Genomic DNA, 18283 nt, shown 5'->3' on the forward strand with positions numbered 1-18283 from the left:
AGTGTTCTAGTTGACCGGTGGGTGAATACCCTGTTTACCTTAGCATGGGACAGATCATTTGAGGTGGTCACTGGTTGTCCCTTTCCCAGTGACCGTCTGTCGTTTCCCGACTGCCTTCTTTTCTTCAAGCAATCACCCGCTCTGTGCCCTGTCCAACCACAGTAGAAACAATGGTAGCAGTTCTGAGTCTCTCGTTTAATGCAATCATCACACCTGGGCTTGCAGTGAGTTGTATCTGGAACTTGAACATTGGTTAGTGGCTTAGTCATTTGGTTTCCAACAATAGGAGTTAGCTTCATCATCTTTTCCAGGTTCTTTGTGAGAGCAGAGACCTGTGTTGTTAGTTCCATTAATGCAGTGTGATTTACTTTAACATCTCCCTCAGCTCTCTTTTGCAAGGTGTCTTTTTCACTATTCCCTGGTGTCTGTGATGAATGAACAGTAATAGGTTTATGTTTAGGTGCACTGTTTAAGCGTCTCTGCCTTTCTGTTTCCTCATCAACTGATCTGGTGACTTGCTCTATGATAAAGTCATCCGTTACTGTCAAATCAGACACATAAGGCTTGATATCTCGTCTAACATTAGAATTTTTCTCATTTAGTCCCTGATACAGTGTATGAAGGAATATGCCTTGCACCAGTTTTTTGTCATAGCTAAGCTCTCGCCTATCATGTTGTGATGTAGACAGAACTTTTTGTTTTAACCCCACTAGCCTGTAAACAAATTGTTGTGCTGTTTCTCTTTCTTGCTGGGCAGCATTGCTAAGGTCCTGAAATAACTCATTAGCACTTCGTTCTCTCATATGTGACTTCAAAAACCTTTTCAATTCAGCAACAGTAAGATCATCTTTGTCAGTCAACATATCTTTAAAATTACCAGGTTTGATTATTCTCAACACTGTGCGTATAATTTCAGATTCAGGGAATTTTTCTGTTAGACCCTGGTCAATTTGTCTGCACGCGCTACTGTAACTCATGTCCGAACCATGATCTGAAATTACACCACCATGCATTTTAAATTCTCTACGTGGCAATAAAGCAACAACATCAGTTAATCTCACCACCTCCGATACCTGTTCAGTCCTTGCAGTTCCACTACTCTTTTTTGCAGCGGTTGCAATGTCCACAGTTGGTGTACTTTCCTTGTTAAGTTTTAGTTCATTGATCTTGTCTTGGATGATGAGTAGGTAAGACATACCTTGATCTTCCAACTTTTCCAGCTGATCACTTCTCAAGTAGTCTTCAATAAATTCAACAAGTTCCATTTCGTTGGTACCAGTCACTGATGGAACGTCCACGTCTCTTTCATCTTCCAGCGTAATAGCGAGGCTATGCAGCTGTTCTTCATTAAGCAGATGAATTTGTTTCTGGATATCCCACATCAGCGCACGACGAGGAGACGCCATCTCTGTTGCAATCTGAAGACTTGCACTCACGAGGCAGACGACTCTCACGACTCTCCTTGTAGCTCTGTAGCAGGCTCACGCTTGTCTCGCGCTTCCTTCTCACTGGTAACACAATGAATCCCGGACGAGCCCCCAAAATGTTACCGGCCTCAAAATGTGAATTAAGAGAGCCGATGATTGTAGACGCGATGAGATAAGGTGATCAGCTTGGCGTGGACTGCAAAGAATCACACAAACAGCATGAGATATGACCACTGACTTTATGGCTGGAAGTAGTTTTTTTTTACATAACAATACATCTTTTACATTTTTATAGTCACATGTTTATAACCATTAACAATATATATAATACCGATTTTAACTAAAGTATTTTAAAACGTAGTTCTAACAATGAACATTACTATATTTTAATAACATATATCCTTGTTATTCAGTGTTATAGATAATTATCTTTATCTCTCTGGTACACTTTAAGTGTGCAATAATCATTCTAGCAATGCATTGCTTTAATACAAATATTTTCATGGTAGTACTCTTTTTTAACCACTAGATGGTGCACATTGCATGTCTGTATGATGCAATACATAAGCTTTACATACAATAGGTTTTTTTCTCTATATTAAATAACAGAAAACATGTGCTTTTATAAATCTATGCAATTTCCAATAAATCAGGTTTAAATATACCTATTTAGAAAGGTTTAGTGTTTATCATAGACATTTGTTCTGACTAATGCAGTATTTTCATGTTCTTTTGCCCTTTTCCCTTGTTTCTCACACATGCTGTTCTAAACTTCTAATTACAGCAAAACAATAGCATAAAATCTGCTGAGACTTTTTCTGCATCTGCTCAAGATGTTTAGGAATCTTTCTATCACAGGTTAATACAGATTAGGAACAATTTAGAGTACATACCTGCAAAGAATTACACAAACAGCATGAGATATGACCACTGACTTTATGGCTGGAAGTAGTTTAATTTCCAGTCACATGGTGTGTGGCCTTATATAGACTCTGTTTGTGTACCTTCTCTGCCATCTACTGGTTATTAATAGAATAGAAGGGAGATGTTTAGAAATATTAAAAAAAATGAATATGTACTTTGCTTTGGGGTGTCTGTTTTGTGACCATATAAACCCCAGTCCGTCACATTACCAAATAGAACAGACTATCATTCTGAGCCCAGCATTTTTCTTTCCCGTCCCAATCATTTTTGGTCACTACTGTCTCTTGATATGTAAACCACTTTGAGAAATCACAACTTACTGATCAATAAGAACATCTAGTTAACATCATTAAATGTAACACAAGAAATATGTTCAACAATGCAATACCTGTCTCAAGCTGGGCCCCACCACATGTTGCTGCCTGGAAGGCCCAGGTTGGACATCAGAAGCCTCAGCTGGGGGTGAAGGATGCCTTGAAGGAAGCCTGGAGAGTGGTGGCCTGAGTGGTGGCCTGGGTACCCCTTGGTCTACCAGAAAATGCAGCCTGTCAAAGTGAACCATCATGGGGTAATAAACAGCATCTGGATCTCCTGCTCTCAAAGACTCCAGGTGCTTCTTTCTCTCCCTGAGATTTGTTAGCTTCATGTCCCCAATTTTCCCATTCAGATAGGCCATGTCTGCCGTGGGGACCATGATCCGCAACAAAGCAAGCAGTTTCTCCAGTGCTGCGTTCCTCTTTGTTCTGTCAGTATAAAACTTGTTGTGGAACTGCCACAGGCAGGGCATCTCCATGTACAGTTCTATGAATAGCCCCATAAAGTTTGCATTTGTGAAAGGATCCATATTGTCTGCAAGACACAACACAAGACAAACCCTCAAATACTAATAATGCAATTAAAAACCCTCCTAATCTTGTCCCAACATCGGCCTAGATAGAAGCAGTCTAGTCTAGTGAAGCACCAAGTAAAAAATGTTACCTTCGTTTCCACGTTCCTCACGTCCGTGCCTCACACTCTCCTCCCAGATCGTACGGACGATACACGCGTGTTGCGTTTTATATACAGTGCGCATGCGTGAAACTCCGCCCGCCCCTGACGTTCTTTCCAGACTGTTCCCTGCCCCTTCGCTTCCCGCGCAGTGGGGAGAGCACATGGCGTAGAGAACGCAGGTGCGCACTAATAATAGTTCCACTAACGAGGAGGAGGGTGAGGAAAGCCCAGAGCCTTAAACGTCCCGATCCAGGAAGACAAGATTTAAGGCCTCAAATATGTCTTTTGGAGAGATGTTGGAGATGGTCGACATATTGAACAGGACCGACTATGATGGGAAGTATGGACCTTACCCAAACCCAAATATCAGAAAGGCCAAGATCATGAATAAAGTTGTGAAGAGTCTTCTGAAGAATTTTGGGGTACACCGATCCAAGGATCAACTGAGAAAACGCTGGTCAGACCTGAAATTGAGGGAGCACGAGCAGTACCTAAGGATCAAGCGTGTTCTTAAAAAAAGTAAGTAGTTGTGTGTTCATATGATTATTCTTGCTTGCATACTGCTCCATGTGCTTTGATTTCATGTTGTGCATTTTAAAATGGCCACTTTCAAGGTCATGGTTTCATTCGTTCCTATGAAACATCGTTCTGCAGGGAAGTATTCCAGCTTAACAAAGTGTCCCCAATAATGTTCTCACCTTGTAACTCGGCCCAAAAACACAATTGTACAACACTTCCAAGCAATGTTTCATATTCCTATTTCTGCCCTCTGTGTGCTAATTTGTCTTGTTTACATTCTCATAGGGGAGAGAAGACTCGGCAAGTATGAGGACACCAGGGACCACACCCCTGACCAAAGAAGGGCAACTTCCAAAAGCAGAAACAGAGGAGCAGGAGCAGCAGGAGGAGGAGGAAGGAGAGATTGTGGAGGTTGGACAAATTGTCACCACAACAGGTGAGTGTCGGAGAACACAGCTTCCAGTAAGCTCATCAATGTATATCACCATATTTGGAGTACATGGTGTGTTTGTTTGCTTTGTTTTGTAGGTGATGTGGAAGAAGATTCCCGTTTTACCAGTGAAAGTGCCCAGATCTTGATCGGGGAGATAATGGGGTGCAATCGGGATTTGGAAATTGTCCAACAAAACATCAATGATGTTAAAAATAAAATGAAGAACATCATTGATGTTTTGGGGAGAGTGTGAAACCAAAAAATATAGATAGGGTTTTATTTTTGCTTTTTTTTTTTTTTTTTTTATGTTGTATTTTGCAAAATTAAAAATTTGGAAGATGCACAGAGTGTGTAAACATGCGCTATCTCCCATCATGGGGGATCAATGTACATGTTTTGTGGAAAGTGTCTGAGATGAAGGGGTTGCAGCCCCAAAGCATGTACATTGATCCCCCATGATGGGAGATAGCACATGTTGACACACTGTGTGCATCTTCCAAATTTGTTTTTTTCAGGGGTGACATGTGATGAAGGCAATATCAGCCCAGTTTGTACATACTCATGTCTGATATTGTCTTCACTTTTCCAAGTTGAACTTTGTAAGTTCCTATGTTCTGTATTTTACGGTTTGATACATGCCTGTTTACACAAAAACAACAAGGAAAAAAAAATCAGATTAAACTCTGTTTTGGATAGACAAAATCTCTTGGTTTGTTGTAAAAACCTTTACTAAACGCACATGTGAATGTGCTTGTATTAAAAAGTTGAATTCTTAACAATGTGTGGCTTCCTTTTTCATTGGGCATAAAATGTATTTGTAGTCAAATTTGAGTTTGTGCTGAGAAGGAGTGTGATTTAATAAAGGCAACGCCACTTTGCACTCCAAGTGCAGTTTCAGGTGTACTTTTGCAGTGCACTTGTAGTGCATAGTGGATGTGCCTTTAGTAAAAAAAAAAACACCCAGAGTGAGGTGTAAATTTGGACAATCATGCCATTTTCCTGCCATGGTGCTGAAAATGAGCACGATTTGGGTCAGTAATGCACTACATACATTCGTTAACAAAAAGAAGGTGTGTGTGTGTAGCAGACCCATAACATAATAAGATTATCTGAAGAAGAGACTGTCCCCTCATCTCGCTCTGAACTTGGGTTTGCACTGTTGGTGAAAAAGGCACAACTTTAAAAAAACTGGCAAAGTGGGAGGCCACAGTCTGCCATTCCTGTGGCGTTGAAGGACACTGTGTAGTGAAACAAGAACAAAAACAAGTAATTTGACAAATCAACATTGCAATCAGATTAGACACCCACATTTTTGGTCAAAATTCTTATAACATTTTGAGAACTTAGTATTTAAAGCCTAAAGTATAAGGTCCCCTTATGAGAGTCATACCCCCCCCCCCCCCCCCCATCTTATGGGCCCTTACTAAAAAATGAGGGGGGATGTTTAGGACAGGTAACCCTCTCCACTTGATTGAGAGCTGAATGCCTAAATAATGTGTGATACTTTGGGAAGCCCCTCCTTACTTACACTATGGGAAGCCCACCGGACAGGTAAGAAGTGTCATAATAACTAAATGGAAGCACATTTTGACATTCTGCTAGTACATAGCAAGAAAATTTATGTGTTAAAAAAATAAAAATAGCTTTGAAAGTATTGAGGCAGGCCCTTACACTACATGCTTTGGCGAATTCGTCCATAAATGTGATCATGAAAAAGGTAGGTATAGTGTGTATTGGGTTGGGTCAAGTCATCAGGTAGAAGATTGCTATCAGCTGAGCTAGCAGTTGGAGAGAGGTTACTAATGAGTTTGGCACAACTCCAAAAAAAATAAATAAATCACTTTGCATGAATTGAAGCACACACATCACATTTGTAGACATTTTAGGGGGTGTTTAGGGGAAAGCAATACTATGGAGCTGACAAAAGACTTTGTTAAGTGACTAGACTATAGTTTTATGGGCCAAGAAGAGCATGGTGGGGAAGTTAGTGAGGCAAATATGCATGAGGACAAAGGGGCAGAGTATATGAATTAGAGCATATTGCAATGATGGTAATTAGGGAAGGAGGAAAGAAATGCAAGACATTAGCAATCATGAAATACATAGAATATGATGTTTAACCACTTGCTTACTGGGCACTTAAACCCCCCTCAGTCCTAGACCAATTTTCAGCTTTCAGCGCTGATGCACTTTGAATGACAATTGCGCGGGCATACAACACTGTACCTAAATTTAATTTTTATCATTTTTTTTCCCACAAATAGAGCTTTCTTTTGGTGGTATTTAATTACAGCTCGGAGTTTTATTTTTTGCTAAACAAACAAAAAAAGATGCAAAAAAAAATCATGTTTAATAGTTTGTTATAAAATTTTGCAAACAGGTCATTTTTCTCCTTTATTGAAGTGCGCTGATGAGGCGGCACTGATAGGCTGCACTGGTGGGCTGCATTGGTGGGCACTGATGGGCTGCACTGGTGGGCACTGATAGGCATAGTTAAGGCGGCACCGATGGGCACAGATAAGATGGCACCGATGGGTGGCACGGATGGGCACTGATAGGTACCACTGATAGATGGGACTGATGGGCACTGATAGGTGGCACTGATAGGTGGCTCTGATAGGTGGCACTGCTGGGCACTGATGGGCGGCACTGCTGGGCACTGGTAGATGACACTGATGGGCACGGATATGTGGCACTGGGGTGCAGCACATTTGTTAAGGCAGATTGTGGGCACTGCTGGGTGGCACTGTGGGCACTGCTGGGTGGCACTGTGGGCACTGCTGGGTGGCACTGACGGGGGGCACTTTTTATTAATGTGCCACTGGCAGGGGGCAGGTGGGCACTGGCAGGGGGCAGGTGGGCACTAGCAGGGCTGGCCGTGATCGGGACTGATGTCCCAATCGCGGCCGCCGGTGATCGGCTTTTTTTTTTCTCCTCGCGCTGACAGCGCGAGGAGGAATAATAGCCGATTACCGGCTCCGTTATATCACATGATCAGCTGTCATTGGCTGACAGCTGATCACATGATAAAGGGTCGGAATCGACCCCTTGCATGGATCAGTGATCAGGCGAGTCTCGTAGACTCGCCGATCACAGAGTGCGCCACGCGTGCCCCTCAGGGGGCGCGCAGGCTGCTCGTGCGCGGGACTACGTCAATAGACGTAGTCCCGGAAAAGGAGATCTGCGCTGTAGCCGTCATTCGGCTATAGCGCGGGTCTCAAGTGGTTAAGGATAAAACTTAGCAAAATATAGTCCTTCTGCAGGAGCTGAATGATGGCAGAACAGGTCTCTGGAATAATGATCCTGTAGAGAACTTGAGATCCTGAAGATTTCTACCTATCGCCAAGTAGCGCAACGTGGCAATGAGCCTCTGCTCCGGAGTGATGGCTTGCCACATGCAGGTATCCTGCCTGGTTATATAAGGGGTCAGCAAAGTCAGCAGACGGTGAAAAACGGGGTCCGTCATCCTGAGAAAAATCCAGAAATGATCTGGATTATTCTCGCGGATCTCACGGAGCAAAGGCATGTGCGAGAACTGGTGACGCTGGCGCAACCAATTCTTGGTCCACAAACGCCTCCCCTCCCTGTTCATGGACCGGGCTTGTGTCAAAGTAAGAACCCCAACACAAAGCCCCTGCACAGCACAAACTGTATGACGAGTACGTCGACGAAACATGGTTTGAAAATGGTCGGCTGGTCAGAACGGACACCAGAAAGCACCGATAAACAGCAAGGCCTGAAAGAACGACCTGAATAGCAGAAGCAAGCAGACAATAAAAAATGCCTTTCAAAGCGTACTATACCAAGATATAGTCCCACACAATGAGAAGCAAATACTTAATGACTGCACGCACTGATTATCAAATACGCAAAGACAAGCACAAACTGAAGAGTGGTAGCGATCTGAATCACTAATCTGAAAAGCGCGAATCGTCTCTCACCAAACTTCTACTAAAACACGCGATAGACACGAGATCAGCAGAAGGAGCCCAAAGGGTGCCGGACGTGGAACTGAACTTCCCTTTTCTAGTCCCGCCGTACACAGCTTGCGTCACCGCGTTCTTGGCAACCGCTAAATCAGACAACTTGGCCCGACTGTGTGTATGCAACAGTTTTGGACACAATCCGACGGACAAAATCCGACGGATTTGGTTGGCAGAATGTCCGACCGTGTGTACAGGGGCTTAGGGAGTTTGGTGGCCTCCACTTGAATAATAGAGGTCAAACTTGTTTTTATGAAATCAAAGCTTGCATCCAAGGTCTCTCTTCATCAAAAGGTCATCATACTCCCCAGCAAAGATGTCATAAAAAGTAATGAAAGTACTCAGAGCAGCGCGGGCATGACAGAGTTAACTAGTGGGGTGAAGAGAGAGGATTTGTTTAGGGAAAGGAGGAGATTGGAGCCGGGCTGGAGAGGACGGAGCAGAAGGCAGCTACAGGGGGGAGTGGTTTATCTTCAGCTCATTCTGGCCACGAGGAGCGTGCTGGCAGGATGACTGGGGTGGAAGCGCTGTTTGCTAGGCTGCGGGCTGAAGCCGTGTCCAGGGGACCTGGATGGCTGGAGGAGAGGCTCTCCGTGGGGCTGGGAGGAGGTACTCCAGTGGCTGGGACGGCAGGGGATAGAGCGGTCCGAGCGTGGCGTTCCAGGCCACCGGCTCGCTTTTCACCTGACCCCCCCTTCCCCCCTCATTCCCTCTGCTAGTGAGCGGCATGGTAGGGCCTGCTCGGGGCCGCCATCAAAGCACGTGGCGGTGCCCGCGGGGGGGCGTCTCGCAACAGCGGCATTTCCGGGGGCCTGTGAGGGATGGTGGTGGCAGGTCCACGGCGTCGGCTGGGCCCTGCAAAGGGACTGGAAGAAGGAAGGAGGCCCTGGCTTCTGGCCTGGAGTCGGCGGGGGCAGGGCTTGGCCGTGGAGGAACTGGGAGTATGGCTGCCGGGCCTGCAGGGACAGCAGCTGGAGGGCTTCATATCAGGGACAGACAGCAGGTGTCAGCGGGGCAGTCGGCAGTGACCGTGCCTCCCCCTCCAGCCATGCTGGTGAGCGACTGCGTCGCGGCGGATTCGGGGTTCCAGGGGTTCTTGGCTAGCTTGAAGGACCTGGTGAGTAGGTTTGAGCCAGGCCAAGGGGGCATTCCGGCTCCGGCATCAGCATGGGTGGCACCCGGGGGGGTGGGGGTCTGGGGCGATAGTGCCGGCGGTGCCCGAAAAGGAAGTAGTGGGGGTGGCGGAGAAGGAGGTGGCGCCGAAGACTTCAGGGGAGGCCGCCGTGGAGGTGGCGAAGAAACGGGACCTGGGTAGGTTGGCGGATGCTGCGAAGTGTGAGGTGTATGTGTGCTTCGAGGGGCCCCTCGGAGCACACTTGAAACCAGAGGTGCGTGAGAAAATTTGGAAGGGGGAGTATGTCGAAATTTTTGCGCTTTTACCACTGGAGAAGTTCAATTTGGACAGGGTTAGGCCGGAAGACAGCAAGGAGGACGAGGAGAAGAGGCGTTATAGGCTCATTTCCAGGACGTTTACGAACTGGTTGCAGGCGTTCGCGATCATGGCAAGTGTGATTGGAGAGAAAAACCCGGAACACTGCTCGGCCCTGTTTTGCTATCTGGACGCCGTGGGAGAAGCATACAGAGTTTACGGGGGAACAGCGTGGCTGCGGTATGATGAACAATTCTGGCAACGTAGGGCTTTTTCCAGGGAGGGGCGGTGGGTCCAGTAGCCCCGGACTGCAAGAAAAAAGGGGATGTGTTGGCAATTTAATGAGGGCGCCTGCAAGTTCGGTGGGTCGTGCAAGTACAAGCACGAATGTTCTGGCTGTGGCGGCGGACACCCCCTGTCCTGCTGTTTTAAGAAGGGAAAGGGTCGGACAGGAGACGCTGTTGGAAGGGGGAGAACGCCGGTGAGAGTGGAAAAGATGCTGTTTTTACTAGATAGGTACCCCGATAGGGAGGCAGCTTAGTTGCTGGTGCAGGGTTTTTGGAAGGTTTTCGTATTCCATCTAGGCTGGTCACCACTACGCCATTAACTCGCAATTTGCAATCGGCCCTGCAGCATGCGGACGTGGTTACGGACAAACTGCGCAAAGAGGTGGCATCGGGCCGCATGGGAGGCCCCTTCCCGGCGGCGCCGATTCCAGACTTGGTGGTATCACCTTTTGGGGGTAGTGCCCAAAAAGGAGCCTAACAAGTTCCATTTAATACATCATTTGTCGTTTCCAAAAAGGAGTTTGGTGAATGATGCGATTGACCCGGAGTTTGTGCAGTCTCATACACGTCTTTTGATGCTCCAGTATTTTGGGTACGCAAGTATGGGTGGGGAGCGAAGATGGCGAAGGCGGATGTGGAGTCCGCATTCCGTTTGCTCCCGGTCCATCCGGACAGCTTTCGTTTGTTAGTTGTCACTGGCGGGAGGAGTACTATGTGGATCGCTGCCTGCCCATGGGGTGCTCTGTATCCTGTGCATTGTTTGAACAGTTCAGTTCGTTCCTTGAATGGGTGGTGCAAGACGTCATGGGAGTGAATTCGATCATACACTATTTGGACGACTTTCTCTGTGTGGGCCCTCCTGCCTCAGAAGTTTGCGCGATCCTGTTGGCTACGTTGGAGCATATTGCTGAGAAGTTTGGCGTCCCTTTAGCACCTGATAAGACGGAAGGTCCGGCGACGGTTTTGAGTTTTTTGGGCATAGTGTTGGACTCGGACAGGATGGAATGTCGACTGCCGGAGGACAAGTTGATGGCACTGAAGGCGGAAGTTCGCGGGATCATGGGATTACGCAAGGTTCAACTTCAACCCTTGCAATCGCTGTTGGGCAAGTTGAATTTTGCTTGTCGCATTTTGCCGATGGGAAGGGTTTTTTGCCGACGGCTGTCGGCTAGTACTGCAGGGGTTACGTCTCCCAAGCACTACGTGTGATTGGGGAGGGTACACAGGGAGGACCTGGCATGCTGGCACACGTTCCTGGCTAACTTCAATGGCAGGGCGCTGTGGATGTTAGGGCCGGTAAGTAATTTTGATCTGCAGTTGTACGCGAACGCGGCGGGAGCAGCAGGTTTCGGAGCCTTTTTCCAGAGTAAGTGGAGCGCGGGGCCGTGGCCGGAATCTTGTAAGGAGGCGGGGTTCAATGACGAACCTGGTACAGTTGGAGTTGTTCCCGGTGGTGCTGGCGGTGGAGTTAGGGGGGGAATTGTTTAGAAATTTGAAGGTTTGGTTCCATGGTGACAACTTGGGGGTGGTTCAGGTGATCAACAAGGTGACGGCGAAGTCTCCCCCAGTGGTCAGGTTTCTCAGGCACCTCGTTTTGCATTGCCTGCAGTTGAACGTGTTCATTTATGCTGTTCACCTCCCGGGGGTCATTGCTGACGCGTTGTCTCGCTTTCAGTGGGACAGATTCCGGGAGTTGGCACCGGGGGCGGAACAGTGTGGGGCCCCCTTGTCCCAAGTGGCTTTGGAGGATTGCCTTGGATGAATAACAGGATGGATCAGAAGGTCTGTGAGCGAAGCTACGTAGCGAAGCTACGTGGTCAGCCTACCATAGGGTGTGGGGAGAATGGTTAGCCCTGGTTCATGAGGTTTTGGACAAGCAGGAAGAACAGGATCGACGGCTGCTGGTTCTGTATTTTGTTTCAAGACAGATGGAGGACGGGGTATCTGTGTCGGGGCTGGACAAGAAGTTGGCAGGTTTGGCATTCTGGTTTAAGTTTCCTGACCAAGCAGTTCTGGGTGAGGCAGGCAGTGAGGGGTTACCGGCATGCTAAGCCGGGAAGGGACGCGAGGCGCCCAGTGTCATTCGAACTGCTTGGCAGGTTGTTGACGCAATTAGGGGTCCCCTGTTCATCGGCTTACGAGGTAGCTTTGTTTCAAGCAACGTTCGCATTGGCGTTTTTTGGGACTTTCCAGGTTAGCGAGTTGGTGAGCCCCTCTAGGAAGGAAACAGGGGGTTTAGGGGTGTTGGATGTGGTTTGCGAGGCGGACAGACTGTCACTGTTGGTGCTGAAGTAAAAAACGGATCAGCGGGGCAGGGGCCAGAGGGTGCAGGTTTTTGCACTACACGGTTCTCCCCTGTGCCCAGTAGAGTTGGTAAGGGGTTTCCTTGCGCTGCTCCCGGTGGTGGGGGGTTCTTTGCTGGGGCATCAGGATGGGTCGTCGCTTTCTAGATTTCAATTTATTGCGGTATTTAAAGCGGGGTTCCACCCTAAAGTGCAACTTCCGCTGGTCGGAACCCTCCCCCCCTCCGGTGTCACAATTGGCACCTTACAGGGGGGAGGGGGGTGGAGATACCTGTCAAAGACAGGTATTTACACCTACTTCCGGGCATAGACTCCCATGGGAGTCTATGTCATTTCCTGTCCTGCCGCGCTGTCTGCTGGGACACACACGGGTCCCAGTGACAGCGTGGACAATTCCTATTGTGCTGCGCGACTCGCACATACGCAGTAGGGAACCGGGAAGTGAAGCCGATTCGCTTCACTTCCTGATTCCCTCACCTAGAATGGTGGCGTCAGCAGCCGAGAGCCGAGCAATCGATCGGCCTCGGCTGCCGGCATCGCTGGAACCCGGGACAGGTGAGTGTCCATTTATTAAAAGTCAGCAGCTGTAGTATTTATAGCTGCTGGCTTTTAATATTTTTTTTTTTTAGGTGGAATCCCTCTTTAAGAAGTGTTTGGAGGCATTGGATTTGGGAAATCAGCAATTTTCATCCCATTCGTTTCGGGTAGGGGCAGCGACGGGGGCAGTGAGGTGGGGTTTAGATGAGGCTGCTGTTAAGCGGATTGGGAGGTGGGAATCCAGGAGATTTAGATCGTATGTTCGCCCTCATCTGATGTCTGTTTAATGAGTTTTTTGGGGGGGCATGGGGGTGCGATACGTGTTTATGTGTTAAGTGCTATGGACTGTTATGGGGTTGTTTTGTTTCTTTTCTTGCAGGAGGAACCCAGGGCCTGGTCTGGATTGTAGGCCATTCCTACGTGTATTGGGGGGCTAGGAGAGGAGATGCTTGACTGGAGGGGTTTTTCCAGACAGGATGCCTGTATCAGGTGGTTTGGGGTACCGGGCATGCTGTGGGGGAGGACAGTGCCGGAGGTGCATAAGTTTACACGTCCTGAATAGGCCCCCGGATGTGTTAGTTTTACATGTTGGGGGCAATGATTTAGGCCTTAAGTCCATGTTGGATCTGGTGTGGGATATTAAATTAGATTTTTTGGCAGCTTCGTCTGGCCTACCCGCATATGGTTATAGTGTGGTCGGACATGGTGGCCAGGACCACCTGGAGGTTTGCTAGGTCGGTGGACAAGATTAATAGGACGCAAAAAAAGGTGAACAAGGAGGTCAGTGGTTTTGTGGTCAGGAATGGGGGGTTGGCTGTCCATCACCTGGAACTGGAGGTGGACACATGGCGGTACCTGAGGAGGGATGGAGTTCACCTGAATGACGTGGGAATTGACTTGTGGGCCCTGGGGTTACAAGATGGGATACAGCGAGCTTTGAGGGTTTGGCGGGACACACAAGGGTAAGATTTTCTCCTGGTGGGCGGTGTTGTGGTGTTGGTCTTTACGGGTGAAGGTTAAACCCCCAGCTATGGAAGAGTGCGGGACCCATCGGTGGTATGGGGCCCGGGGGTGGTGGTCCAACTAACGGTGGCTTAGCTGGAAGGTGGTTACCGGGTGCACTGCGGTCAGTGGTTTGTGTCTCCAAGCCAGCAGGTCAGCTGGAGGCCTATTTTAGTTTTAAGGTACCGCAGTGCCGGAATGGAGATAGTGGTTAGAGTGGTGGGTTTTTGCTGCAAAGACCAATGGGAGGAGTTAACTGACATTACAGGTTTATACAGTTATGTTAATTGATGTTAATTTATTTGAATATTTAATAATAAAGTTAATTTGCTGCTACAGCCATTATTTACTCCAGATTGGTGTGGTCTCATTTTCTGGGGGGTCATGGGTAAGTGGGGAGTAGCAGTTTTTAAGGTTTATTGGTTACAGTAATGGGAAAGTAGCCACATCTGTTATATGAGGGTCAAGGGAAACAAAGCAAAAAGTGCAGACTGCAAACCACTTTTTTAAATTTGTTTAACCGGTTAAGGACCGCCTCCTGCACATATACGTCGGCAGAATGGCACGGCTGGGCACAAGCATGTACCTGTACGTTGCTCTTTAAGTGCCCAGCCGTGGGTCGCAAGCGCGCAGCCGGCGGCACATTCCTGACCCTGTCCTGAGCTCCGTGACCGTGGCTGTGGGACCAGCGGACCCGATCTCCGCTGGTGTCCTGCGATCGGGTCACAGAGCTGAAGAACGAGGAGAGGTCTGTGTAAACAAACCTCTCCCCGTGCTTCCTACTGAGCCTGTCACTGATCGTCTGTTCCTTGTTATAGGGAAAGACGATCAGTGATGTCAGATGCCAAGCCACGCCCCCCACAGTTAAAAAAAAAACACACACACTTAACCCCTCCCCGCCCCTATTGGTTAACTCCTTCACTGCCAGTGTAATTTACACAGGAATCAGTGCATTTAAATAGCACTGATTGCTGTATAAATGACAATGGTCCCAAAAATTTGTCAAAAATGTCTGATGTGTCCGCCATAATGTAGCAGTCACAATAAAAATCGCTGATCGCCGCCATTACTAGTAAAAAAAAAATATTAATAAAAATGCTATAAAACTATCCCCTATTTTGTAAACGCTATAACTTTTGCGCAAACCAATCAATAATCGCTAATTGAGGTTTTTTTACCAAAAATATGTAGAAGAATACGTATCGGCCTAAACTGAGGAAGAAAAATTTATATATATTTTTTGGGGATATTTATTATAGCAAAAAGTAAAAAATATTGAATTTTTTTCAAAATTGTCGCTCTATTTTTGTTTATAGCGCAAAAAATAAAAACCGCAGAGGTGATCAAATACCACCATAAGAAAACTCTATTTGTGGGAAAAAAGGACGCCAATTTTGTTTGGGAACCACGTCGCAATTGTCAGTTAAAGCGACCTAGTGCCGAACCGCAAAAAGAGGCCTGGTCCTTTGGCTTCAAATTGGTCCGGGGCTTAAGTGGTTAAAAACATTATATATGCACTCACATGATAAAAATATACAATGCGCTTGCATAGGCAAAAAACCTCAGAAAGATGGCATCCTGGCTCTGCCCTGCATGACCACATCACTGCCTGTCTGCACCCAATTGGCTTTCACATGAAGATTGTATGGTGTATGCGACTGATTATTCTTATAATTTTTGGACATTTTGCACAGATTAAATTGAGAATCTCATTTTGAGTATAAAATGTTTGCTGTATTTTCACATCACTGTATTTTATATTGTTTACTTCTATATTTATTGGATATTTCATATTGGGTGATGAAAGGATAGATTTATTTATTTTTTTAAGTAGTATAGAGCGCTTCACTTTTTTATGGTTTCTGCTTTCAAACAAGCTGCTTCTCTGAGGATTCTTCATACCATGGAAAGGGCTGAAATCTAATTTTAGAAAGCTGCATGTTAGCCCACAGAAAGCGGAACTTTGCGGTTGAAGAAGTCTGGATTGGGGAGCACAGAGGTAACTGTGAAGAACATCTTTATACCTGTCTTAATTGATCTGTAGATCTTGTGAGCTTAGAGCTCTCTTAAGCCCTTGTTCGCATTGAATGCGGCTTTGAAATTGCACGACTTCACTTGAAAGCACTTGCCGCATGTCAGTGCGACTTCAGCTGGGACTTGCGGACATCTGTGCGACCTCATGCACAGATGTCTATGTAAGTCGCACCTGAAATTCCCAGAAGTAGTGCAGGCACTACTTTTTCAAATCGATATGGCAAGTTGCACTAGTGTGAACGGGGAAGTCTGTGAAATGTTATATTTGCATATCCTCTAAACTCCAGTACAATGTTCTTTCTGTGTTCTCTAGGAGGTCAGATATCTTGATGATAACACCTTGGCTTGCTCCAATCATATGGAATGGCAGTTATAACTCTGATATTTTGAATGCACAGTTCCATCAAAGAAATGTCCGTATTGGCATTACTGTTTTTGCTATTAAAAAGTAAGTAAAAAATTTACAAAATCTATAGTTTTGGACTAATTTGTGTGCTAGCATTGGAGAGGGCAACTCATGAACAAGGAGATGATGCATTTGTATAATGACATTGACCATTGAAGGTGCATGACTATTGTATAACAGATGTACCTTGTTACTGCTACCAACCCTCAAACTCCAACCTTTTCCCACCTTATCAATATGAGTCAAACAACTTCTGGAGTAAAATGGCCATAACAGTAGCAGCCTTAATTTATTAACAAAACTCATAAATATATATATATATATATATATATATATATATATATATTGTGGCAGCACGCAGGAGGTAAAGTCACCTGGTTGTATCCAGGATGGGAAATATGTGTGCCCTAGATTTAGGCTTTATGCAGACTTTTACAATTAGAGGGGAAGAGTTAATGAGCCCAGCTGAAGTAAGTGGGCTCATTAAGACCTCTACAAAAAACCCCAGCATGCTTAGGGAGATGCTCCATCCTGGAACCAGTTTTGTGTTGTATAGACTGGGGAGTGTGACACCTGTTCTGTGCGGTGAGTTAACGCCTGTGTGGCAAACCTCTACAACAGAGACAGGGACTGGTGCAGCACAAGGCTGCACTCAGTTGTTAGATAGGGAATCTAAGTGTGTAATTAGAGGTCAAGCTGACCAGGATTTATTTTCATGTTTTATTTTTGTTTGGCTGTTATGTTTCACTGCATGTAGCATAAATAAACTGCAGCTTTTGTTTTTTTCCACCTACAACGCTGTCTGCTGTGCCTGATTTTGTGTTGTGAACCCATCCAGGGGGTCACACACACCCGCTGCCGAGCTAACCCCTCACAGTTGGTGGAGAATTTTGGCAGTTTTTTTTGTTAAGGTCAGCATGGAGGAGATACTGAGACAGCTGGCTCTAGCAAATGCAAACCAGCAGCAAGCAAATGCAGGTTTACAAAACAGCCTTGCAGCCCAGCAGCAGACAAATGCAACTTTGCAGCAGAGTCTGGAAGCTCAGCAGAAAGCTCACCTGCAGAGTTTGGAAGCTCAGCAACAAGCCCAGCAGCAATCTGAAGCCCGCTTCATAGACCTGTTGCAGAAGCAAGAGCAGAGTTTTCAACGGCAAATAGAGACATTAATACAGCAACGTCTGCAGACCAATGAAGCAAGTGGTTACAATAATACCGCATCCTTTGGTGTGAGCCGTTTACTGACAAAAATGACTGGAGAGGATGATCCGGAGGTGTTTTTGACCACATTTGAAAGGACTGCTGAAAGGGAAAAGTGGCTTAAGGAGCAATGGGCTGGACTGGTGGCCCCTCTGTTAACTGGGGAATCGCAGAAAGCTTATTATGACCTAGAGCCTGACCAAGCAAAAGACTATGTGGTGCTAAAAACAGAAATATTGGCACGGCTGGGTGTCACCCTGGCCGTCCGGGCTCAGCGTGTGCATAATTGGACTGTTCAGGTTGGAAAACCCCCCAGGTCTCAAATGTATGATCTCATTCACCTGAGCAGAAAGTGGCTGCAGCCAGAGACTTTGACCGCACCAAACATTGTGGAATGTGTGGTTATGGATCGTTTCCTGAGAGCTCTTCCTACTGCCATCCAAAAATGGGTAAGCCATGGAGACCCAGAAAATGCAGATAAACTTGTGGATCTGGTTGAGAGGTACTTGGCTACAGAGAAAAAACTATCAAAAACAGCGCATCAAAGGGACTAGTAGATTGATGTGAAAAAGACTTTAAAATGTCATTTATTAAATGTAAAAAATGAACACAGACATCTGATCCCTGCAGGATCTCAAACACATAAAAAACACCAATCATAAAACGGACAGATGTTTGATAATGAAAAGCTCCTCAGATCTCTCAATTATAACTTTGGAAAGGTCAAAACCAAAGACCAATGTGCACAGCTTTCGAATGCCTAATGAATGCAATCAATCATCTGAAAGAACCCAAAAAGTCAGTGTAAACGA

The 18283-nt window shown here is 46.3% G+C and overlaps 1 protein-coding gene across 1 annotated transcript in view; it reads left to right on the forward strand.

Annotated features, from left to right (window-relative positions):
• LOC143973607 (histo-blood group ABO system transferase-like) overlaps nucleotides 1-18283 on the forward strand; it is a 354850-nt gene that overhangs the window by 297249 nt on the left and 39318 nt on the right. Inside the window, exon 6 of the mRNA XM_077474459.1 lies at nucleotides 16182-16316. Within this exon, the coding sequence (XP_077330585.1) occupies nucleotides 16182-16316 (135 nt within the window). The remainder of the gene's footprint in view (nucleotides 1-16181; nucleotides 16317-18283) is intronic.

This window comes from Lithobates pipiens, unplaced genomic scaffold (assembly GCF_037356315.1).
Source record: "Lithobates pipiens isolate NorthernLeopardFrog02 unplaced genomic scaffold, aLitPip1_a1.2 Scaffold_85, whole genome shotgun sequence".
Classification (NCBI taxonomy): Eukaryota; Metazoa; Chordata; class Amphibia; order Anura; family Ranidae; genus Lithobates; species Lithobates pipiens.